The sequence below is a fragment of the Hyla sarda genome, chromosome 6, assembly GCF_029499605.1.
Source record: "Hyla sarda isolate aHylSar1 chromosome 6, aHylSar1.hap1, whole genome shotgun sequence".
Taxonomy (NCBI): domain Eukaryota; kingdom Metazoa; phylum Chordata; class Amphibia; order Anura; family Hylidae; genus Hyla; species Hyla sarda.
The window spans coordinates 155,048,561-155,074,756 of NC_079194.1; the positions used below are offsets into that span (position 1 = coordinate 155,048,561).

General features: G+C 44.6%; 1 protein-coding gene and 1 long non-coding RNA gene across 2 annotated transcripts in view; one reads left to right on the forward strand and one right to left on the reverse strand.

Annotated features, from left to right (window-relative positions):
* Positions 1-24,676: 24,676 nt before the first annotated feature.
* LOC130276364 (uncharacterized) lies at positions 24,677-24,982 on the reverse strand. The gene is made up of 2 exons (XR_008845097.1): positions 24,896-24,982; positions 24,677-24,819 (listed from the first exon to the last, which is right to left on the reverse strand). It is a non-coding gene; the product is annotated as an uncharacterized LOC130276364 (long non-coding RNA).
* Positions 24,983-25,094: 112 nt separating this feature from the next.
* The window catches only part of SLC9A5 (solute carrier family 9 member A5), a 145,395-nt gene continuing 144,293 nt past the window's right edge, over positions 25,095-26,196 (forward strand). The window contains exon 1 of the mRNA XM_056525620.1: positions 25,095-25,385. Within this exon, the coding sequence (XP_056381595.1) occupies positions 25,205-25,385 (181 nt within the window). The 5' untranslated portion in view covers positions 25,095-25,204. The remainder of the gene's footprint in view (positions 25,386-26,196) is intronic.

Below are 26,196 nucleotides of genomic sequence, written 5' to 3' on the forward strand. Positions count from 1 at the left end.
TTTATGGGAAAAGGGGGTTGATTCTTACTTTTATTAGGGAAGGGGTTAAATTATCTTTTTTACTTTTTTTCACCCTTTTTTTTTTTGCAGTGTTATAGCCCCCTCTAGTGGCTATAGCACCACACATACCGATCTTATACACACATCAGTTTCATGCATTAACATGGAGATGATCAGTGTTATCGTCGGTCGATTGCTCAAGCCTGGATTTTAAGGCTTGGAGCAAACAATCGCCGATCGGACGTGCCGGAGGCAGGGAAGGCACCCTCTGCTTGTGTTCTAGCTGATCGGAACATCGCGATTTCACCGCGATAATCCCGATCAGCCGACTGAGCTGCCGGGAGTGTATTTTTGTTACTTTAGACGCAGAGATCAACTTTGAACGCTGCATCCAAAGGGTTAATAGCGCACGGCACAATGATCGGTGCCACACGCTATTAGCCCAGGGTCCTGGCTTTCATTAGCGTCCGGGACCGACCTGCTATGACGCGGGGTGACGGCAATAACACAGCAAAGTAACAGCAGTAATTCAGGTGATGCGCAACCACTAAACCGCCCCCCTAACACAGTGAATAAGAGCACTATTCCCCCAAGGTTTCAATCCCATCATGATTTTTACTACTACACATACAAGCTACCACAAGCTACCACTAGAGGGCAGTAATAGGCAACCCACTTAATGTTTTCTCCATTCTGTGAATTGTGTCCAAGAGGAAAAGTGTATTTCCAGAATATAAATGTTTTATGACTGATCTTCTAATACTTCTTATGGAAAAACACTGTATTCATATTTTATTACTACACCACTCAAATATGTGATGTAATCATGGCAGACAAAGAATTGTGCAACTTACTTATTTAGATTTACAACCTGTTTTAAGTGGACCACCCTAGAGACCAAGGGTCTTAGATGTCCTGTCCTGGGCCTTCACACAGAGTCTCCTAAGATCATTTACATTGATTGATGCTAGCAACAAAGAAAGATCCTTTACTAACTTTCCCTCCTCCTTCAAACACTCTATCATAACCCCACTATTGAAAAAAACATCTCTGGACCCGTCCTGTGCAGCCAACTATCGACCCGTCTCAAATCTCCCTTTTATCTCCAAACTCCTGGAACGCTTGGTCTACTCCCGCCTTATCCGCTATCTCTCCGAGAACTCTCTCCTTGACCCCTTACAGTCTGGTTTCCGCTCCCTTCACTCCACAGAAACGGCCCTAACCAAAGTCACTAACGATCTTCTGACGGCCAAATCAAATGGCAATTTCTCTTTACTGATTCTCTTGGACCTGTCTGCGGCTTTTGACACTGTGGATCACCAACTCCTCCTCAGTAGTCTCCGCTCCATCGGTCTCAAGGACTCTGCTCTCACCTGGTTTTCCTCCTATCTCTCTGGCCACTTCTTTAGCGTCTCGTTTTCTGGCTCTACTTCTTCCCCTTGCTGTCGGGGTTCCCCAGGGATCGATCCTGGGTCCTCTACTCTTTTCACTCTACACATCCCCCATTGGAAAAACAATCAGTAGATTTGGTTTCCAGTACCACCTCTACGCTGATGACACCCAACTCTATACCTCCTCTGCCAACATCGCACCTGCACTCCTACAGAATACCAGTGACTGTCTCTCTGTCGTCTCAGACATCATGTCCTCTTTATATCTGAAACTAAATCTTTCTTAAACAGAACTTCTTGTCTTTTCTCTATCAACTGATACTGTACCTAACCCTGACATTTCCATCTCGGTATTGTTACGCCGAGCGCTCCGGGTCCCTGCTCCTCCCCGGAGCGCTCTCGGCGTTCCTCTCTCTGCAGCGCCCGGTCAGACCCGCTGACCGGGAGCGCTGCACTGACTCTGCCGGCGGGGATGCGATTCGCATAGCGGGACGCGCCCGCTCGCAAATCGCATCCCAAGTCACTCACCTGTCCCGGTCCCCGGCTGTCACGTCCTGGCGCGCGCGGCTCCACTCCTTAGGGCGCGCGCGCGCCAGCTCTCTAAGATTTAAAGGGCCAGTGCACCAATGATTGGTGCCTGGCCCAATCAGTCTGATTAGCTTCCACCTGCCCCCTGTCCATATAACCTCACTTCCCCTGCACTTCCTTGCCGGATCTTGTTGCCTTAGTTCCTAGAGAAAGCGACTACTGTGTTTACCATTACTGTGTTCCTGACACCTGCTATTACTATTGACTATGAACTTTGCCGCCTGCCCCGACCTTCTGCTATGTCTGACCTTGCTTCTGTCCCACGCCTTCTCAGCAGTCAGCGAGGTTGAGCCGTTGCCGGTGGATATGACCTGGTTGCTACCGCCGCAGCAAGACCATCCCGCTTTGCGGCGGGCTCTGGTGAAAACCAGTAGCAACCCTAGAACCGGTCCACCGACACGGTCCACGCCAATCCCTCGCTGACACAGAGGATCCACATCCAGCTAGCCGAATCCTAACAGGTATGTGGTACTACCATAACTCCCGGGCAGCAGGATTTATACTTGACTCTGATCTGTCTTTCACTCCCCATATTCAGTCTCTTTCATGTTCTTGTCACCTGCATGTCAAAAACATTTCAAGAATCCGCCCGTTTCTCACTACTGAAACTGCTAAAACTCTCATTATTACTTTGATTCACTCCCGCCTCGACTACTGTAACTCTTTACTAATAGGCCTTCCTTTCTCCAAACTCTCTCCTCTCCAGTCCATCCTTAATGCCGCAGCCAGACTCATCTTCCTCTCCTGCTGCTACACCGACGCCTCCTCCCTGTGCCAGTCACTACACTGGTTACCAATTCAGTCCAGAATACAGTACAAAATCCTCAGTCTCACACACAAAGCTCTCCACAATGCTGCACCTCCCTACATCTCCTCTCTCATCTCTGTCTACCATCCTAAACGTTCTCTTCGATCTGCTAATGACCTCACACTAACATCTTCTATAATCCGAACTTCTCACTCCCGTCTCCAAGACTTCACTCGTGCTGCACCGGTTCTCTGGAATGCTATCCCTCAGACTCAACAACAACATCCATAGTTTCAAACGTGGCCTAAAAACACATCTCTTCAGACAGGCCTATAACAGTCTCTAATTGGCCTCAACATATCTCCAACATATCCCCAACATATCCTCAACATATCCTCAACATATCCCCAACATATCCTCAACATATCCCCAACATATCCCCAACATATCCTCAATACATCCTCAACATATCCCCAACATATCCTCAACATATCCTCAACATATCCTCAACATATCCCCAACATATCCCCAACATATCCTCAATATATCCCCACACCTCTTATTTGAATAGTTATTGTGTAATTTTATGTCTGATACTTGTCTTTGTTTGTACCCCATAAGTCACCTGCAAGACAACAACTGGGACTGACAGATACCTATCCGTACTAACCACCAGCATTACTGGGCTGACAATTTTATATTGCCACATTTTTCCAAGAAAGTTTTTATTAACTGAAAAATATACATACATTAGGTATTCTTGAACTTGCAATTACTCCTACAATAAAGTGCTCATGTTAAAAACCATAAATGTAGATAAGATAGTAAACATAATAAAAAGTTATGGCTCTGAGAATGCTGTGAATGTAGCCTCTCTGATAAAATAAAGATGGCCATAGACATTAGATTTAAATTGATGGCTTTGGCCAAAGGCAATCTAATGTGTATAGAAGCATTAGGGTGTGTATAGGATTCTTAGGATCCTAATTTTATATGGACGCCCATGGATTGATTTTGGATTTCATGAAACTCTCCATGAACCAGGAAGCAGTACTAAATGTCAAGGACCAAGAGCTGTTAAAATGGCAGCTCCAAAAGATCAAGGCAGGCAAGCATGCTTTCTTTTTTATTTTTCTATCACCCTGACTGCATTTAAAAAAAACCTTTTACTGAGGCTGGAATACCTTTTTAAACAGGACTAAGAAAAGGAAACTGCATCATTTTTGCGCATTGTTACATGCTGTTTTACTATGAAATTTGTGTACTACAAAAACAGGGTAGACAACAGGGTGCAAAAGCATGGAATGAAACTAGCCTAATTTAGACCCATAGGGGCTTCATTCACTGCTATTCAAGGCCTGTGCTTAAAGAGTACCTATCACAAACTAAACTGTCCCTAATTCAGCCCCCATCTGTCCCTGACTCTTCCTGACACTAATTCTGTATTTTTTTTTTTTTTAAAACCCCTTTTCCTACCCTAATCTGTTCCTGTATGGCTGCTCATTTCTCAGCCGTCTGTGAGCGAGGAAGGGGTAGGGGCCCTGCAGGCGAGACGTCAGCTGAAGCCTGCCTGGGCTCACTTCCGCCCTTCTATATATAGATATATATCTGTGCCAAATAAACTTACTATGTACTGTGCCAAATAAACTTACTTTGTATATAGAAGACCCCGATCAGGCTAGGGGAAAACGGACCCCATCCGTTTGCATACCAGAGCTGCGCTACACTGACTTTTGGCCAGCGTGCGTCGGCTCTCCTTCTAAGGGGGCAGAGCCTGATGACGCAGCCGGCCAGTCAGCCGGCCAGTCTAGTTGATAGACAAGGAGCTGCACTGTGCTTGCTTGTCAGTGTCCGGCTGCACTGAGATTTCTGACTCATGCCAGGCCGGCATGAGTCTGAAATCTATGAGAGACGTGTGGCTGGGGACATGTAGGGAGGCCCCTAGTTGTCATATTTTAGATTTAAAAATAAAGATATAAATAAACATTTTTGGTAATTACATGCAATTAGAAAGTTGTTAAAGAGACATTAAAGAACAACATATGAAAAGGTATTTTTTATGACAGGAACTCTTTAAAGCAGTGATTCCCAACCGGGGTGCTGCGGCACTGCCCAAGGTGCTGCAGGATTTATTTTTTTATTTTTAAATTTCCCTCCCAAGCACCGCAGGGGGGACTGAAGTTCGGGTGCATGCATGTGCATGCATGCGTCCCCCTCCCCCTGTGGCCTAATAGTTCCCTGACAGAGAGGGGAAGAATGCGGAAGCTGGGCCGGGCCAGTGCCGTGATCCGTGTCCCAGCATCCCCATCCCCCAGTGGCGCAGGGAATGCGTGCCCTGCCGGAGCCCTGAGTTGGTGCCCTGCCGGAGAGTGTAAGAAAATGGCTTGCTTAAGATACTGTACCATGGCCATCCAAACACTGCTTTAAAGTAATCTAAGTAATATTGCAAACAGTCGTCACTCTGCTGGTAAGTGCAGTGCACATGGAACAGCAAAATCTTCAGCCCAAAGTGCAAAGCGAGTGCCAGTAATTTGTACATTAGACAGAAGGTAATGAACAATGTATAATGCACTTAAATTAAGTGCCATTTACACAAAATTTTTATTTGCTGTAGTTTTTTTTTAAATATTTTACACATTAGGAAAATTGTGCTTTTTAAACAGGATGATACAGGATTCAGTTGTATCCAGTTGCCATGGAACTGCATTAAAAAAAAAACGAGATCCCTCTGGATCCTGTTCGTAAACAGGACAGGAAAAAAGCAACCTGCATTGTGTTAGTGTCTTGTTGCATCCTGTTTTATTGGTAAATTTGCCCAACAAAAAACAATAACTTTCAAAATTAAGCAAAACATGGTGTAAATAAAAGGGACGTGCACAGGTCGACTAGAAAGGGGCTTAAGCCCCTGTCCTTTTGATGCCTCACCTAAAAGTGCCCTTTTTCCCTGGCAGGAAGTAAAATAAGTAGTGTTGCATTCAATACCCGGGGCCTGTGCAATGGCACAGTACTATCTGTCCTGCTGCCCTCAAAGCCACAATAATAAGGTGTTGGGCAGCGGCGGATCCGTCTGAAGCTGCCTCAGGCAGCGGTGACGTATATAATTGAAACATACAGCCAGGATGCCGGACTCAGGCAAGCAGCCCACAGGAAATCTGCACAGCCGGGCAGATTGTCAGTCTGGGCCTGAGTGGAGAAGCCTTCCAGTCTGGCTTGCCTAGCGGCAGCGCTAGCTCTCCGGTCAGTCCCCCAAGGTAACAGACAAGTTTAGACCAAACCAGAAGTGAGATGCTGCTGAGCACAGAGAGGTAATACCATTTTAGCTGTGTGGCTAACCTCTTTAAGGGTGCCTCCTCCAGACTCCACTAGGTGTTAAGGGAGACTTGTACTCCAGTTTTAGATGTTAAAAATTATGGCCCATACTCTGCTGATGATGTCTTTTGTTGGTGTGCAGAACCAGGTGCAGTAAGAGGTTTTCTCCTCTTCTGCTGTTTCCTCTGCCATCACTATGAAACCTGTGGTCTTTCAAAAGAATCTTGGATCTGTGTTTCCGGAGAACCCAATTAAGGCATATTAAATGGTATATGATCCACATAACCTCCCCCTATTGTAATAAATCTAGAGACTAAACTTTACCATAGGATTGCACATTAGGTCTCACATTTTCGCACATTACAAAATTGAGTCATGAAAGCCCCTAATGCTCGGTTGACAGCTGACTTTTAGGTTCAGTTAAGCTTTCAGAGAATGACCTCTACAAAACCCATTATAATAAGAATTAAATAAATATAAATGACCTACTTCTTTTTCTTAGTCATTTTTCTCTTCCTCTTTTTCATCTTTCTCCTCGTCGTTTTCTTTCACTTCCTCTTCCTCCCCTTCATCCTTCTGCTCTATCTCCTCTTCTTCTTTTTCCTTTTCCTCCCATTCATCCTGCTCCTCCTCTGCTTCCTTCTCCTTGTCATCTTCCTCCTCTTCCACCTTCTCTTCCTCTTCCCCTTTCATTCTCCTTCTCTTCCTTTACTTATAATTAAATCAGATTATAATCTGCAGGCAGAAGAATGATATACAACCGCACTCACATTCCTGGTGGATAAAACACAGCAGTCTTTATTATACTTACATCTAGGTTACAGAAGGAAAATACAGGGAGGGAGCAGACAAAGGAAACTACGTCCATTTCGCAGCAATCAGCAAGGAACCAGTGAAAGCAGCTGATTGCTGCGAAATGGACATAGTTACATTTGTCTGCTCCTTCCCTGCATTTTCCTTCTGTAACCCAGATGTAAGGGTGGTGGCCCAGTACAGGAGTTGCACCCCTGTACCTTTGTTGCCCTGTCTGGCAGACTTCATTCCGTGACACCGTACTTGTGTCTTATGCATCACCTTAAGTGCCCATGTTATATATTGAATGTACATATAATGTTATATACCTTTGTGTTGTTATCATGTGATTGTAACCAGGGAAGGTACCAGTGACCATGTGACCTACAGGGTGACCTATGGGACCCCTCCTGAGTCTCCCCCATATAAGCCCTGGGTGGAGCTTCCTCAGTCTCTTTAGTGCTGAGTTGCAGTGAGGTCAAGTCTGTAGAGAGTGTCTGGTGTCCTAAGTCTGTAGAGAGTGTCTGGTGTCCTAAAGAGGCCTAAAGTCTACCAAGCAGCCACGGATCCACAAGTCCACTACCCCCCTCATCCAAGTCAAAACCTGGTAAGCTACAAACGGGTGAAGTCAGTCATAGTCAGTCTCAGTCAAGTATTCTGTATCAAGTCTGCGTAGCCCTGCATCAAATTTTCCCAGTCCAGTATAAGTCCCAGCAAGCCCTGTGGTCTCTGAAGACACTGGTCACCTCCTTGGGCTTAGCCAAGCTGTATAGACTGTTACATCTGTCTGACTCAGTAAAGTTGCCGTTGTTCCATAACTTGGCGTCGGAGTCATTATTTGCCCCCGTGCCTAGCCCAGGATCCAGCGGTATACCTTTGAGTGGTGTAGAGGATAAACCACACCCTGGCTTCACGAACATAAGGGGTTAATGCCATCTGCCCCTAGGGGAATTCGATCTGCCCTCATCACACCCCACACCCTCACCACATAAGTACAATACAAGTACAAGACTGCTGTGTTTTATCCACCCGGAATGTGAGTGCCATTGTATATCATTCTTCTGCTTGCAATTGCTGTTGGACTATTGTGACACTATCAACTGAGTACCACTGTGTACCGGGACATAATGCTAAAAGTTCTGTGATGAATCTCCCCGTGGTTGATCCGTGAGTTGTACAGTTCAGTAGTGCCGACCCCATTATCTGTTTGTTTGACTGCTCAGATTATAATCTCTATGATATGTCTCATGCAGCTCTCCATAAGTATTGTAATATTGTATGCAAGCAGGGTTGGTCTGGACCACCACAGTATATGGCCAAGGGTTTGACATAATAAGGGGCATAAAAGCCCAGTAAAGCTGTCCCTATTTGTAGGTGACTTTTGGGAATGATCACTTTACTCTGGGGAATTTTTCTTCTAGGTTGGTTCATAAAGAAAAACTATTAGACCATTCTGATTATGTGTCTTATGTACACAATGATAACAACAAAGTTTATGATACAATTAAAGAGAGTCCATGTTCTGTATAGACGTGGAGGTTGTCCTCGGTGTCATTTAGTGGGAATACGTTCGTAAATAAAAACAGACCAGCACAGATAACTAGGAAACTACTACATTGACACTGATATCTGCAAAATCTCTTTTTGTCCCATGGATTGCGGAAAAGGATGCCAATGTATAAGCAAAATATTTGTCACCAGACTTTCACCAAGGGAAAAGTTTCCTAAAGGTTTCCCACACATAAAACAAAAGGCTGTAATAGGGGTCTACAATTAAATATTGCAATGTCTATTGTCTTATATTCAGGAACTAATATCAAAACCCATGAAGAGGAAAAGTTCCTGAGTTGCCCATAACAATAAATCAGATTGCTTCTGAGAAAGCTTCTGTGAAAAATGAAAGAAGCGATTTGATTGGTTGCTATTTTTTCTGTGTGTTGTGTTTATTTATTTATAAATTTTTGACTTTTCAGGCTAGCTTCAAAACAAGCTAGCGCTAACCCCCAATTATTACCTCTGTACCCACCGCCGGAGGGGTGCCAGGAAGAGCCGATGTAAACAGGCCCAGAGCATCAAATATGGCATTCCTGTGCCTGGGTGGTAACAGGCTGGCGTTATTTAGGCTGGGAGGGCCAGTAACAATGGTCCTCGTCCACTCTGGTAACGTCAGGCTGTTGCTGCTTGATTGGAATGAAAATAGGGGAACCACACACGTTTTTTTTCTTTATTTTTTCAAAAAGAAAGAAAAAAAAGTGTGTGGTTACCCTATTTTCATTCTCAGCCATATACCAACCAAGCAGCAACAGTCTGACATTACCAGGGTGGACGAGGACCATTGTTACTGGCCCTCCCAGCCTAAATAATGCCAGCCTGTTACCACCCGGGCACAGGAGCGCCATATTTGACGATCCGGGCCTGTTGGTACCGGCTCTTCCTGGCAGCCCTGTGGTGGTGGGTAATAATTGGAGGTTAGTGTTAGCTGGTTTTGGGGCTACGCTAAGCCCGGCTCAGTAATGGACTCTGTCTATAAGATGGCTTCCACTTCTAAGCCTGTAAAGTAAATAAAAAAAACAACACCAGACGGTAAAGAATATTTTATTACAAAAAACACTCCCCCACAACCAGCCCTCATTAATAATGTTATTAAAAAATGTTAAGAAACGCAGGTCATCGACGTAGTTCACAGGATACACGTATCTGAAACAAGAAAAAAAAGAAAAGCACAGAAAATGGTACAAAACAATATTTTTTGGCGCTCTCCACCGGGGAGAGCACCCATAGAGCAGTATGTTCCCAAACAGACTTTGACTGTCTGGGAATGAAGGGAGTTGTAGTTTAGCAACAGTTGGGGCAAACAGGAGGAGGAGGAAGAGCAACTAGCGGAAGTGCCGCTGTGCGATCGGTGGCGCAGCTGAGGACGGGGGGGGGGGGGGGAGGGGGGATAGCAGAGGTGCCGCTGTGCGATGGGCGGCTCAGCTGAGGCAGGAGGGGTGCTGAGCGCGGTGTCACCCCCATCAGGCTGGTGTCATCCGGGGCTACAGAAGAAGAGGCCCAGGCCTGCGACAAGGTGGTAAGTACAGTGGGGATCAAAAGTTTGGGCACCCCAGGTAAAAATTTGTATTAATGTGCGTAAAGAAGCCAAGGAAAGATGGAAAAATTTCCAAAAGGCATCAAATTACAGATTAGACATTCTTATAATATGTCAACAAAAGTTAGATTTTATTTCCATCATTTACACTTTCAAAATAACAGAAAACAAAAAAATGGTGTCTGCAAACGTTTGGGCACTCTACAGAATTTATAGCATGCACTGCCCCCTTTGCAAAGCTGAGACCTGCCAGTGTCATGGATTGTTCTCAATCATCATCTGGGAAGACCAGTTGATGTCAATCTCAAAGGTTTTAAATGCCCAGACTCATCTGACCTTGCCCCAACAATCAGCACCATGGATTCTTCTAAGCAGTTGTCTAGAAATCTGAAACTGAAAATAGTTGACGCTCACAAAGCTGGAGAAGGCTATAAGAAGATAGCAAAACGTTTTCAGATGTCAATATCCTCTGTTCGGAATGTAATTAAGAAATGGCAGTCATCAGGAACAGTGGAAGTTAAAGCAAGATCTGGAAGACCAATAAAATATCAGACAGAACAGCTCACAGGATTGTGAGAAAAACAATTCAAAACCCAAGTTTGACTGCACAATCCCTCCAGAAAGATCTGGCAGACACTGGAGTTGTGGTACACTATTCCACTATAAAGAGATAGAAATATGGTCTTCATGGAAGAGTCATCAGAAGAAAACCTCTTCTACGTCCTCACCACAAAAATTAGTGTTTGAACTTTGCAAATGAACATATAGACAAGCCTGACGCATTTTGGAAACAAGTTCTGTGGACCGATGAGGTTAAAATTGAACTTTTTGACTGGAATGAGCAAAGGTACGTTTGGAGAAGAAGGGGAACAGAATTTAATTAAAAGAACCTCTGTCCAACTGTTAAGCATGGGGGTGGATGAATCATGCTTTGGGGTTGTATTGCAGCCAGTGGCACAGGGAACATCTCATGAGTAGAAGGAAATTGATTTAATAACATTTCACCAAATTTTGGATGCTAACTTGATGCCATCTGTGAAAAAGCTGAAGTTAAAGAGAGTAAGGCTTCTACAAATGGATAATGATCATAAACACACCTCGAAATCCACAGGGGATTAAATCAAGAGGTGTAAACTGAAGGTATTTCCATGGCCTTCACAATCTCCTGACCTCAACATAATTGAAAATCTATGGATAGACCTTAAAAGAGCAGTGCGTGACAGACAGCCTGGAAATCTCAAAGAACTGGAAGACTTTTGTAAGGAAGAATGGGCAAAGATACCTCAAACAAGAATTGAAAGACTATTGGCTGGCTACAAAAAGCATTTACAAGCTGTGATACTTGCCAAAGGGGGCAGTAAGAGATATTAACTCTGCAGGGTGCCCAAACTTTTGCAGATGCAATTTTTTGGTTTTCTGTTATTTTGAAAGTGTAAATGATGGAAATAAAATCTAACTTTTGTTGACATATTATAAGAATGTCTAATCTGTAATTTGATGCCTTTTGGAGATTTTTCCATCTTTTCTTTGCTTCTTTATGCACATTAATACATTTTTTTACCTGGTGTGCCCAAACTTTTGATCCCCGCTGTATATCCCCCTCCCCCAAGGAGTTCCTTGCTGGGTCAACACATAGCCAGACCCAAGCCTCTCCAGCAGTAGCACTCCTCATCATCTACTGTCAGGAGGATGTTGCTGCTAATAGATGATGGGGTGCTACTGCCGGTTAGTAGCATCCGCCCCTGGTAGTAGCACCCCCATCATCCATCAGCAATGGTGTTGCTGATGGATGATGGTGGTGCTTCTGCCAGGAGGGGATCCTGCTGATGGATGATGAGGGGTGCTATTACCACATGGGGGGGGGGCGGTGCTGCTGGTGGATTTGTGGATGATGGGGGTGCTACTGCCAGGAGGATGATCATGCCGATGGATGATGAGGGTGCTTTTGCCCCCCCCCTCCTCCTGGCAGTAGCACCCCCATCATGTATTGACAGGATCATCCTCCTGGCAGTAGCACCCCATCATCCACCAGCAACACCCCCTCCCCCCCATTTGGTAATAGCACCCCTCATCATCCGTCAGCAGGCCAGTAGCACCCTCATCATCCACCGGCAGGATCATCCTCCTGGCAGTAGCACTCCCATCATCCAGGAGGATGGTGCTGCCAATGGAGGAGGAGGATGACAAAGGAGGAGGAGCAGCAGCTAGCAGAAGTGCCGATGTGCAATGGGCAGTGCAGCTGAGGATGGGGGGAGGGGACTAGTAGAGGTGACTAGTAGAAGAGGGGTGTAAAAAATTTAGTGAAGATGTTAAATATGTCTGTTGTACACTATCAGACATGTCAGTTTTCAATAACAATGCTGAAAAAAAAAACACCATATTCGCCACAAGGTGACTAGATTTTTTTTCAACTGCAGCATGCTCTGGCAGTTTTTTGACTTTAATTTTTTTGCGTTTTTCCTCCCATAGACCTCTATAGTTGAGAAAAAAAAAAAACACCTGGAAAAATGTGTTCATGTATGTGGCCAGTTTTTTGTCCAGTTCTTCAATAGAACTTCTCGAATCACATAACTGGTTAAGAGAAAATGCCAGATAAAAATCCCTTTACTAATACCAGGGGTGTGGAAATTTTATAAAAAACTACTTGTCCACGGGACTAAAATGGAGCAAAATCTACTTGTCCCTCATGATGATCCACTTGTCCGGGCCAATTTTCGCTTTTACACTTTCATTTTTTCCTCCTCGCCCTATAATAGCCATAACTACCTACTATAATGATACCTTTTAATTTTTCAATAACATATTCTCTGAACCAAAAAATATATATATATTTGGGGAAGTGAAATTGAAATAGTAAAAGATAATTTTGCAGATTTGGTGTTTTTTTTTTTTCTACGCCATTTACCTTGTGGTTGAGGTAACATGTTAGTTTTATACTTTAGGCCGCCTGATTACAGCGATACCAGATTTCTATCGTTTACGTCATGTTTTACTAATTTTGAACGTTTTCTAATTTTTCTAATTGCCATTTTTTAACCCCTGTAGCTTTATTTTTTTCCGCATACCAGGCTGTATGAGGGCTCATTTTTTGCGCCATAATCTGTTTTTTGTATCAGTACCATTTTGGTATTGATCTGACTTTTTAATCGCTTTTTAACTTTTTTTTATGGGATATTATAAAAATTGCAAATCTGTGGTTTGATATTTTTTTACATTTACCGTACGGGATACATAATGCTATATTTTAATAGGTTGCACAATTACACACGAAGCGATACCAAATATGTTTATTTTTATTATGTTTGCGTGTTTTTATATAGGAAAAGGGGGTGATTTGAACTTTTAACATGGAAGGGGTTAATGCAGCGGTCTTCAAACTGTGGCCCTCCAGATGTTGCGAACTACAACTCCCAGCATGCCCGGACAGCCAACGGCTGTCCTGGCATGCTGGGAATTGTAGTTTTGTAAAATCTGGAGGGGCACAGTTTGAAGACCACTAGGTTAATGTGTCTTTCAAACTTTTATTAAAACTTTTTTATTTTTTTTTACACTTTATTAGACTTATAGGAGGAATCATTAGATTCCTCAGACAGATGAATTGATTCTATTCAACTCTATTAATCTGTGTGCTCTGTTATCCATTGATAGAGTCTGGTCCAGCCAGGATCTATCAATGACAGAGCCGGGACAGGAGGAAGCAGAGGTAAGTCCTCCGGCTACCTACATAGTGGATCGCCCCGCTGCGATCGCGCTGCGGGGGGGGGGGGGGGCGATCCACCCCACTAGCCCACCAGGGAGCATTCACATCTCCCTTTAGACGCCGCTGTCAGCTTTGACAGCGGCGATCTAAAGGGTTAATAGCCAGCCGCGGCGATCGCCGCATGCTGGCTAATAGCGGCGGCCCCCGGCTACTGAGAACAGCTGGGGGCTGCAGAGTATGGAGCGGGCAGGAATCCCGAGCCCGCTCCATACATACTGCAGAGCGCCGCAAGCATCTCCCTGTGCAGACGTGCCTCATCCCCTCAGCTCTCCGAAGCTACAGCTGCGGGGAGTGAAGGCAGAGGACGCATGTCTGCAAGGGGAGCAAGAAGCCACGCCCCCTCATCTCCCCCCGCACGTCTGCAGAGCAGGGGAGAGAAGACAAATACACAGCTTCTCATCTCCCCTGCTCTGCTTTCGAGGATACAGTTTTTTATTGTCGGAGGCGGCAGAGTATGGAGCGGGCAGGAGTCGGGAGCCCGCTCCATACAGACTGCAGATCGCCCCCGCACTTGTCAGGTCCGGCCCTGCTTGCCCGAAGCCGGGCTAAGGGCCGGACAAATTCACCTGCCCGGTGCCAAAAACTGCTAGTCCTGGGCGTCGGGCGATAGGAATTCCACATCTCTGCTAATACACACTGGCCCTCATTTACTATTGCAAATCTGTCTGTGCTAGAATTGAAAAAAACCTGACTAACTCTCCACTTTACTAAGAAAACCCAAAAAAGGGGCGTCACCATCGGGGAAAGAGGGCGTGGTCACCAAAAAGGGGTGTGTTCCTGACATTTTCACAAAAAAACAACATATTTACTAAGGTTTCCACAGAAAATGTGGTGGATTTCCGCTGAGGAAAACCCTACAGATCAAAAAAAAAAATGCAAAACGTAAATAAAGTGGAAAATGTAGGAAAACCTTAGTAAATACTGTGGAAAAAATTTTAGAGAATTAAAACCCGCAAAGAAACCTACGCTCCACTCTTAGTAAATCAGGGCCATTATTTTAGGAAAATGCATATTGGAGTAGAAAAAAAAAGAGGGGCAGTTTTTTGTGGAGTCTTTTTCAGGCAGAAAAAAAACAATTTTTATTTGAAATAATCTTCATTCCTAAATGCAATTTTGGATGCATAGTAGCCTATTTAATGGGGCTGCTTCTTGCTATGGATTTTTTATGCATGCAATACAATATATTGACGTCAAATAAGTGGCATGTAAAATATTCCGGCGTATCTGAAATAGTGAAAGCTCTGTCATATAATTCCATTTAAATTCATGGAACGTGCATTGCACATGTGGTGCCACAGGTGGTGTTAGGAATACCTTATCACTTCATGACGCCAGGGCACTGTTAGCCTTTACACGGTCTAAGGTTAGAGACAGCTTCTCCTGGGCCTGACATGGGGAGTAAAGGAACACACCGACGTCAGGTTAGGGATAACTGTCTTTACAGAACAGGGAGCAGATATTGATACACACAGACCATATGGTACAGAGTGGAGAGGATGCAGTGTAACCCCTGGGGAGCCCTGTTGCCTTGCTGGGACTTGTGGTGCTTTTCACCCAATAGATTCATACTGACTTGAAATAGGACTGAAGATTGTTCCAGGTAGCTAGGGTTCTGTCAAGGTCCTGTAGCTTTCTCCGCCAGGACATGAACTTCCACTTTGCGGGTGATTCTTGCAAAATGAGTGGATAAGACTTGAAATGATAGATTTGTTCTGGGCCTTCCCTCAGAGCTTCTCCACACACCTCACACCTTTACCACACTGGTGATCAGGAACAACTAGAACTGAACTGGGGTAACTCTTCCCCCCTCTACACTATATGGCCAAAAATTTGGGGGTTCCCATTGGGCATAAAGGGTCACATGGGCTTCAATGGCTTCTTAGTCATAAAAGGTGCAACACATTTATAAATAACAGGTAAAATAATACTTAGGGCTCATTCACATTAATGTCTGCACCTGTTAATAAATGCCCGTTATCAATCCGTTTTAATAATTTTTCAAACGGGTTGCAAACGGATGTAAAATAATCCCATTGATGTCAATGGGATTTTTTTTTACAATCCTTTATCACCCGTTTTCACCTGTTTGCTTCCTGTTCCGTTTTTATGATGGGGAAAAGACGTTGTTTTCAGTATTTTTTTTCTCCCGTCAAAAATAACGGAATAGAAACGGATATTATAAATTTAACATTGAAGTCTATGGCAGACGGATGAGTCTTCAATGTCATTCGTTTTCACCCGGTTTATAATATCTGTTTTTGAACTGTTATTACTTCTAAACATGCTCAGAAGAGGTGACATCAGCAGACTCCTGCAGTGCTGTGGGACTATTACTACTCCCATCATGGAACAGACTTGCTTCCATGATGAGAGTAGTAGTTCCCCTGGCTGCAGGAGTCTGCAGACAGCTGGGGAGACTACATTAGTGTTTGTACTACTACCCCCATCATGGAACCGAGTCTGTTCCATGTTGGGGGTAGTAGTACAGGAGCTAAGGGATTGATTGGGTCTCACTTCTGATGTGGCCATTCAGGGCTCCCAGTGGGGTTTTTCAAGTCACATAGCGCTGCAGGGGCCATATCTATATAGAAGCACAGCAGGGGGCAAGATATATTGAAGCGCTGCGGGGTGGGGGGAGGTGCTATATATCTGATCTGGTTCCTTGCAGCACTTCTATATGTCTTGCCCCCTGCAGCGCTATAGTTACTGTGCCCCCCCGCAGCGCTATATACATAGAGTGCCCCCCCCGCAGCGCTTTATAAACAGTGCCCCCAAAGCGCTATATGCATTCAGTGCCCCCCAGCGCTATATATACAGTACTATAGATATAGATATAGTGCCACCGCTGTGCCATACCCTTCGCAGCGCTTCTATATACATATAGCTTCTGCAGCACTATGTGTAAAAATCATTATTCTGTCAGCGCTGTATGCTGCTGACAGAATAATTTTAACACATAGCGCTGTGAGAATTATATTAACTATTTTGGGACAGTTAGGACTTCTACTCCCATCATGCACAGACTCTGCCCATGATGGAAGTTGTAGTCCAGGGGCTGAGGTGCAGATCCCACCGGGTCGTTCTCCAGAGACCCGCTGCGATCCGCATTTATTAACTGTAAAAGCCGGTGGAACATGCGAATACACTGCGCTGCCCGCCGACTCCTGTATACTGTATCACATTTCATAATCCCCACCCGGGAGACGGGAGCTCTGATTGGTGAAAAGCTATTCACCAATCAGAGCTCCTGTCTCCCGGGCGGGGATTATGAAATGTGATACAGTATACAGGAGCCGGCAGGCAGCGCAGTGTAGTCGCATGTTCCGCCGGCTTTTACACTTAATAAATGCAGATTGCAGCGGGTCTCTGGAGAATGACCCGGTGCGATCTGCACCTCAGCCCCTGGACTATAACTCCCATCATGGGCAGAGTCTGTCCCATGATGGGAGTAGTTGTAGTACCGCAGCGCTGAGGGATGGCACTTGCACATCCACCGTCTGCGGGACTTTTAGGACTACTACTCCCATCATGGACAGACTCCATCCATGATGGGAGTTATAGTCCAGGGGCTGAGGTACAGATCGCAGTAGGTCATTCTCCAGAGACCCGCTGCGATCCGCATTTATTAACTGTAAAAGCCGGCGGCACATGCGGCTACACTGCGCTGCCCGGCGGCTCCTGTATACTGTATCACATTTCATTATCCCTGCCCGGGAGACGGGAGCTCTGATTGGTGAAAAGCTATTCACCAATCAGAGCTCCTGTCTCCCGGCAGTGGGGATTATGAATTATGAGAGATGTATACAGGAGCCGGCAGGCAGCGCAGTGGAGCCGCATGTTCCGCTGGCTTTTACAGTTAATAAATGTGGATCGCAGCGGGTCTCTGGAGAATGAACTGCTGTGATCTGCACCTCAGCCCCTGGACTATAACTCCCATCATGCAGCCGGGGTATGTGCAAGTGCCATCCCTCAGCGCTGCGGTACTACAACTACTCCCATCATGGGACAGACTCTGCCCATGATGGGAGTTGTAGTCCAGGGGCTGAGGGGCGGATCGCACCGGGTCATTCTCCAAAGACCCACTGCAATCCGCATTTATTAACTGTAAAAGCTGGCGGCACATGCGGCTGCACTGCGCTGGCCGCCGGCTCCTGTATACACTGCTCATAATTCATAATTGCCGCCGCCGGAAGACTGAAGCTCTGATTGGTAAAAAGCTGTTCACCAATCAGAGCTCCCGTCTCCCGGGCGGGGATTATGAATTATGAGCGGTGTATACAGGAGCCGGCGGCCAGCGCAGTGTAGCCGCATGTGCCACCGGCTTTTACAGTTAATAAATGCGGATTGAAGTGGGTTTCTGGAGAATGATATGCTGCAATCTGAACCTCAGGCCCTGGACTATAACTCCTATCATGGGCAGAGTCTGTCCATGATGGATGTAGTAGTCCTAAAAGTGCTGCAGCCGGGGACTGTGCAAGAGCCATCCCTCAGTGCTGCAGTACTACAACTACTCCCATCATTGGACAGACTCTGTCCCATGATGGGAGTAGTAGTCCAAGGGCAGAGGGACAGATTGAGCTTCACTGTCCAGGCCTGACTCTTTTCTCATTATCCGTATTGCATAATGGGAACAGAGCCTTTCTGGAAGTTCCCAAACATGGAGACTCCAGCTGTTGCTTAACTATAGCCCCCATGATAGGAGTTGTAGTTTAGCAACAATTGGAGGCTCCCTGATCATGAACACACTGCATTATGTGCGCTCTCCCCAGGGGAGAGCGCAAAAAACTGACTAAACCATATTTCTTGTTTTTCTTTTCTTCTCATTTCAGATACCTGAATGCAGGGGACTACGTCAGATTCGGTGGACTGTGACGATGACCAGCATTTTTTTTTATTTCAATAAAATGGTTAATAAAGGCTGTGGGGGAGTGTTTTTTTAAAATAAATTTTAAAAATGTGTTGTGTTTTTTATAATTGAATTTTCAGGCTTAGTAGTGGAAGCCATCTTATAGATTAAATCCATTAGCATGCCAGGGCTTAGTGTTAGCCCCAAAATCAGCTAGCGCTAACCTTCAATTATTACCCCAGTTCCCACCGCCACTGGGGTGCCGGGAAGAGCCAGTACCAACAGGCCCGGAGCGTTAAAAATGGCGCTCCTGGGCCTAGGCGGTAACAGGCTGGCGTTATTTAAACTGGGGAGGGACAGTAACAATGGTCCTCGCCCACCCTGGTAATGTCAGGCTGTTGCTGCTTGGTTGGTATCATGCTGATACTGAAAATAGGGGGAACCCTATGCGTTTTTTTTATTATTATTTTTTTTTTAAATATTAAAAAAACGTGTGTGGTTTCCCCATTTTTTCATTATCAGCCAGATACCAACCAAGCAGCAATAGCCTGACGTTACCAGGGTGGGCAAGGACCATTGTTACTGGCCCTCCCCAGCCTAAATAACGGCAGCCTGTTACCGCCTAGGCCCAGGAGCGCCATGTTTGATGCTCCGGGCCTATTGGTACCGACTCTTCCCGGCAGCCCTGTGGCAGTGGGTAGCGGGGAGCAATAATTGGGGGGGCTAACGCTAAGCCCTGGCTTAGTAATGGATTCTGTCTACAAGACGGCTTCCAGTACTAAGCCTGAAAATTCAATTATAAAAAACCCAACACATTGAAAAAAACATTTTATTTAGAAAAAAAAAACACTCCCCCACAACCCTTGTTAACCCTCTTATTGACATTTTAAAAAACGCTGGTCATCGTCGCAGTCCTCCGCATTCATGTATCTAAAATGAGAAGAAAACAAAACAATAAAACTACAACCATTTCTGTGATTTCTACACTATGAAAAAGCTGATGTGAAATTTTTGATGTAAACTGGACTCTCACCCCTTCGAAAATAGCATGTAAAAGCAGACAATATACATGGACACGCCCACTTTAACAAAACTGACGTGAACAGTGTAAACCGCGGCACAAAGCTCTTTGAAAATGTGGTCGATACTTTTCGCGCCAAAATTTTTTATTTTTTTTTGGTGCAAAATTCTTTGAGAATCTCCCCCTCTAGGTACTTTATAAAGATTTATGAATTTACTATTGTGCAGAGTTTTGTTCGGCACACACAGCAGCTCCGGCACTTCTAGCTATGTAAGCAGTGTACAGGGGAAAATGTCACAGCTCTGTGAAGTGCAGCTCTGTGAAGTGTGCAGTAGAGAAGGAGTGTATGGTAGAGTGAGGCGGGGGGGATGTTTCTATATTTGCACAAAATTTATCAAAGGAGTGCACAACTTTAGTAAATCTTGAGCAAGAGTGTAAATTAGACAAGCAGTATAAAGGGGGTGGATCTGTGTCTACAATAGACGCCTAATGATAAATCTCCCCCATAGTCCCCACAGTGCTATGTGTCAAAATTATTCTATTAGCAAGCGATCAGGCCGGCCGGGGAAGTGCAGTGCAATGCCGCCCCACTTTCCCCGGCCTGCCCGATCCCCTGCTGATGACATACAGCCCCCTGCAGCGCTTTTATATATCTTGCCCCTGCTGCGCTTCTATATACATATGACCCCTGCAGCGCTATGTGTCTTCAAAAAACCCGCTGGGAGCCCTGATTGGCCACTCGGTGCCGGCAATTCAGGGCTCCCGGTGGGGTATTTAAAAATAAAAGTAAAAATACACTTTATACATCGCAGGGGAGCGGAGCATGCCGTCTGCTCCCCTGGTTATTAATGTCTGATCACACTTGTGATCAATCACTCAGACCCTGTACTACTACAGGGAGAAAAAAGAAAGATCAGCTCACCACAGTCTTCTCATTCAATAGACACCATAGCATATGGTCTGGAAGCATGGATGAAAGGAGCCTCTCCTCATGGTCACAGAAAGTAGAAAAAGAAAATCCAGCTCCAGGTGGAGGAAAAATAGATAAAACTTAACCTTTAATAGAACATGTTAAAAACTGGTAGCCACGTTAGTGGCAAGTGACATGTCACTCATAAAAACAAGTGTGAAACGCCGACGCATTTCGAGCAGATGCTCTTAGTCATGGCACTGATGTCATGTCACACGGGGGTTTATATAGTCTCTGAACCAGGTCAGGAACCCACCGCAGGCAAAAACCTCCCCACCTCCCGGAGCAGGAAATGACGAGTATTGGCTGGGACATATCCCGACAGCAACCCTTCCAGGTGTGAGATAAATAGGGTAAGGTATGAGTTAATGAACTATTTTTCAGCCATGTACGACCCAAAGAAATTTGGTGGGCTGTTTCGTTATATTTCACATTTTATTTTGCTAATGTAGAGAGTATCAAAGTTATTTGTAGCCTCTCTTGTCACCACCAATTTCCCCGCATCATGAGTTTGTATTTTTCAGAGATCATGCCTTGTAATGCAGGAAAGTGGAGGTAAACCGCATTCCATGTTGTGCAGTGTGAACTTTCCTCTAAACAATAAGTAAGGATATGTAGTAAGAATTCAGACATCGTGTCAGTAACACAAGTAAATTGCACAACATGGAATATTGGTATGTTAGTTCTTGGTTTTATTTCTTTTTCTCATTCTTTTTATTCTTTTCAACACATCTGACAAGTTCCCGTGATACAAAAGATTATGGTGAATTACAGTTGGAAGATAGCATTATGCGTGTTTCTCAAACTACAACTTAAAGACACATAAACCATTCAAGGTATAGAAAAGGTTCCCCCTCCCAAACGAGGAGGTGATTGGTTGCATGCCCTCCGTACTAGGGAGGCTTTCTGGATTCTCAGAATGGAGACTAGAGCTCCACTGGGCCTGAATTATAGAAATGACCTTATGTAATTCTACTAATTGGTAAAATTTATTGCTGCATTTATACCTATAGTCCTTGGTTTTTACGGTTATTGTTATTTACGTATGTGCTAAGCATACTGATACATGATTTTTTATGACATACTTTCTTTCTCTTTCTTTTTCTTTCACATGCGTTTATTTTTATTTATTTCCTATCAGAGCTTACAGGTGGATAATAGGGCAGTTTATTTAAAGTGCCATTTGTCATCTATTTATTTGTGTCTATATCCACACAGCAAGGTCTCTTCGGGATTTAATACAATTTTGTAATTAATACTGTTGTTCACACCACACGGTTTTCTTGCATGTGATTATCTGGTTATTTTGCAAATGGACTAGTGTGTGTTTTTTTTTTATTAAGGCACATTCGTTGTGGTACCAGTTTTACATATATTATTCTTCAGATATTTGAGATATGTGCTTTTCAGTTGTAGTATCATTATCTTATTTTATATCATTCATCTTCTTTCTTTAAAGGGTACCTTTCATCAAAAAAAAAACTTTTGATATATTATAGATTAATGTATGCAAAATAACTTTCCAATAGAATGTTATTAAAAAAATATGCTTCTTTCTATTTAATTTTCCACTTTGAAAAAATGACCACTAGGGGTCTCCCTACCAGTCCTTTTTTTTTTTTTTTTTTATAGATTTCAGACTCATGCTGGAGTCCTAAATCTCAGACTGCAGCCGGGACACAGACAAACTCCCTGGCAGGGAGCAGTGCTGAGTTTGTCTGTGTTCCGGCTGCAAAGTTATTCTGCATACATTAATCTATAATATATCAAAAGTTTTTTTTGATGAAAGGTACCCTATAAAAATAGTGTGTCCATTTGTAATAACATCATATTTTATTTAAGCTGTCCGGTGGTGTTCCACATTAATTTTATAATTTTGGACTGAACCACCTATGTCACAGTTCGCATTAGGTATGGTATGCGATATTCTTGCGTTCTGCGTTCTATATGTGCATGATCGCATTAAACCCTCTTCATTAGGATCTATTGAGGTTGAAAAAAGTGAACTATTTACCCTCCATGATGTGATAAGTGTGGGTTGCAGGTGTTTAATATAATACTTACAATATATTTTTTTGTTTCATTTTTGACTTTCTGTCCACACTGCACGTCATGGGTTATTGACAATACTTCGTGTCTTGTAATTCTATTTTAATTATTTTTCATTAATGTATATTGACCACAAAATGGACACAGAAAAATATATATTTTTTCATTATGTTTTTTTCTTTCTTCTTCTTTCTTCCCCCTTTATGTTTTTTCGTTTGTATCTGCAATTATCAGGATTAATATTTGAAAAAACAAATACACTCATATTCCATGTTGTGCTAAAAATGTGTGACACGAGCACACAGCTTTGGCACCTATTGCATAAAATGGCTTTATTACATATATGTGTCGTGCACACTGTATAATATTCCGTTCGCCTGTGCTTTGCAGTATGGCCTTGAAAGAATATATGTGGCCACATACTAACATTAAGTGTGAACTCTAATATGAACCATGTATCTCTGATATGTATTATGCATCTGCGTACGTTATCATCTCATTTTCTTTCACATTGCCCGATATGGATGATGATATGATTCTGCAGATTATTCTGTGCATGTGAACTCTATCCACAGTCCGAGAAAACGCATGACTTTGTTTAACCGTCCTGAGTGTGACACTATTTCGAGTGTGTGTCAACTTGACCTATAGTCCGACAAAAACGCATGAGATACTGCGATAACCTTTGGTTTATGTGTCTTTAAGTTGTAGTTTGAGAAACACGCATAAGGCTATCTTCCATCTGTAATTCACCATAATCTTTTGTATCACAGGAACTTGTCAGATGTGTTGAAAAGAATAAAAAATAATAATAAAACCAAGAACTGACATACCAATATTCCATGTTGTGCAATTTACTTGTGTTACTGACACGATGTCTGAATTCTTTCTACATATCCTTACTTACTGTTTAGAGGAAAGTTCACACTGCACAACATGGAATGCGGTTTACCTCCACTTTCCTGCATTACAAGGCATGATCTCTGAAAATACAAATTCATGATGCGGGGAAATTGGTGGTGACAAGAGAGGCTACAAATAACTTTGATACTCTCTACATAAGCAAAATAAAATGTGAACTAGAAGGAAACAGCCCACCAACTTTCTTTGGGTCGTACGTGGCTGAAAAAGGGTTAATTAACTCATACCTTACCCTAATTATCTCACACCTGGAAGGGTTGCTGTCGGGATATGTCCCAGCCAATACTCGTCATTTCCTGCTCCGGGAGGCGGGGAGGTTTTTGCCTGCGGTGGGTTCCTGACCTGGTTCAGAGACTATATAAAAGCCCGTGTGACATGACATCAGTGCCATGACTAAGAGTGTCTGCTCGAAACGCGTCGGCATTTCACTCTTGTTTTTATGAGTGACATGTCACTTGCCACTAATGTGGCTACCAGTATTTAACATGTTCTATTAAACGTTAAGTTTTATCTATTTTTCCTCCACCAGGAGCTGAATTTTCTTTTTCTACTTCCTGTACTACTACCCCGAACATGGAACAGACTCTGTTCCATGATGGGAGTAGTAGCACATACACTAATGTAGCCTCCCCAGTCGCCTGCAGACTCTTGCAGCCAGGAACTGGAAGTCTGTTCCATGATGGGAGTAGTAGTAGTAGTTGTCCTGGCTGCGGGAGTCTGTAGGTGGCTTATAGAGATGATCGAACTTACAGTAAATTCAATTCGTCACGAACTTCTCGGCTCGGCAGTTGATGGCTTATCCTGCGTAAATTAGTTCAGCCTTCAGGTGCTCCGGTGGGCTGGAAAAGGTGGATACATTACTAGGAAAGAGTCTCCTAGGACTGTATCCACCTTTTCCAGCCCACAAAAGCACCTGAAAGCTGAACTAATTTATGCAGGAAAAGACATCCACTGCCGAGCCGAGAAGTTCGTGACGAATTGAATTTACTGTAAGTTCGCTCATCTCTAGCGGCTGACTTTTCATACTACTGTAACAGATGATAAACTGATGCAAAAGGATGTCACAGAATGGGATCCTTTTGCATCAGTTTGCTTCCATTAGTAATAATGGTCCATTTAGGAGGCATTGACAAGAGAAAAGCAGGATGGGGGACAACAGCCGTGTGAACCTAGCCTTATGAAAATATATTAACCATTTAATAAAGTGCTTGAACAAAAGACCAGGGATAACCAGTCCTTTAGGGGAGCCCAGCACCTGTGCCGCAGGTCCACCCAAAGCAGTCCGAAGCCACTGGACAGCCTTTGGTGCTGGGACAACACATCCACGTTTTTCAGCCTATTTGGGAACATAATATTCATTAAAGTACGCCCAGAAAGTGCTGTGTGAACCTGGCCTACAGATGAAAGGCTACCTTTCAATCACATATTGATGTCTTTGTTGTCATTGTGGTGGTGTATGGACATTGCGTCACTGTCCACATACTCCTGGAGCCACGTGTATATGGGCTGTGTGTAATGACGTAATATACCATAAAGGTGTGCGTCATAACACATAATTACCGTATATCATTAGCGTCTATGTGGAAGCGCCGGCTGCGGAGCACATGGTTGGTGACGTCACCGGGCTTCACCTGCCTCTACTCGCCTCCTGATTGGTGGAGGAGGTCACGGTTCCCCCGGCTTTCAGCATCTTCTCCGAGGTCCTGCAGGAGAGCCGGGAGATGGAGCGGCTGCTACCGGGGCTTCTGCTCCCGGTACTCCCGGCACTCTGTTCACATGATGACCGGGAGGAGGAGATTGAGAGACCGGGCGGATTCCAGGTGGTGCGCTGGGAATGGCACATGGTGCAGACTCCTTATCTGGTGGCCGTTTGGATATTGGTGGCCAGCTTGGCCAAAATTGGTGAGTACAGGGCAAGAGGACCCGCTCCCTGGGTCAGCAACCATTCACCCTGGTAAAGTAGAGCCATCAATTGGGCTTCTAAGATACTGGAAGCCCCCATTATAACCCCGTACTCTGTCCTGTGCCCTCTTATCACACTCTGTTGTGCCCTCATACTCTGCACAGTGCCCTCTTATCACACCCTGTCCTGTGCCCTCTTATCACACCCTGTCCTGTGCCCTCTTATCACACCCTGTCCTGTGCCCTCTTATGACACTCTGTTGTGCCCTCCTACTCTGTCCTGTGCCCTCTTATCACACCCTGTCCTGTGCCCTCCTATCACACCCTGTCCTGTGCCCTCCTATCACACCCTGTCCTGTGCCCTCTTATCACACCCTGTCCTGTGCCCTCTTATGACACTCTGTTGTGCCCTCGTACTCTGCCCTGTGCCCTCTTATCACACCCTGTCCTGTGCCCTCTTATCACACCCTGTCCTGTGCCCTCTTATCACACCCTGTCCTGTGCCCTCTTATCACACCCTGTCCTGTGCCCTCTTATCACACCCTGTCCTGTGCCCTCTTATCACACCCTGTCCTGTGCCCTCTTATCACACCCTGTCCTGTGCCCTCTTATCACACCCTGTCCTGTGCCCTCTTATCACACCCTGTCCTGTGCCCTCTTATCACACCCTGTCCTGTGCCTTCTTATCACACCCTGTCCTGTGCCCTCTTATCACACCCTGTCCTGTGCCCTCTTATCACACCCTGTCCTGTGCCCTCTTATCACACTCTGTTGTGCCCTCCTACTCTGTCCTGTGCCCTCTTATCACACC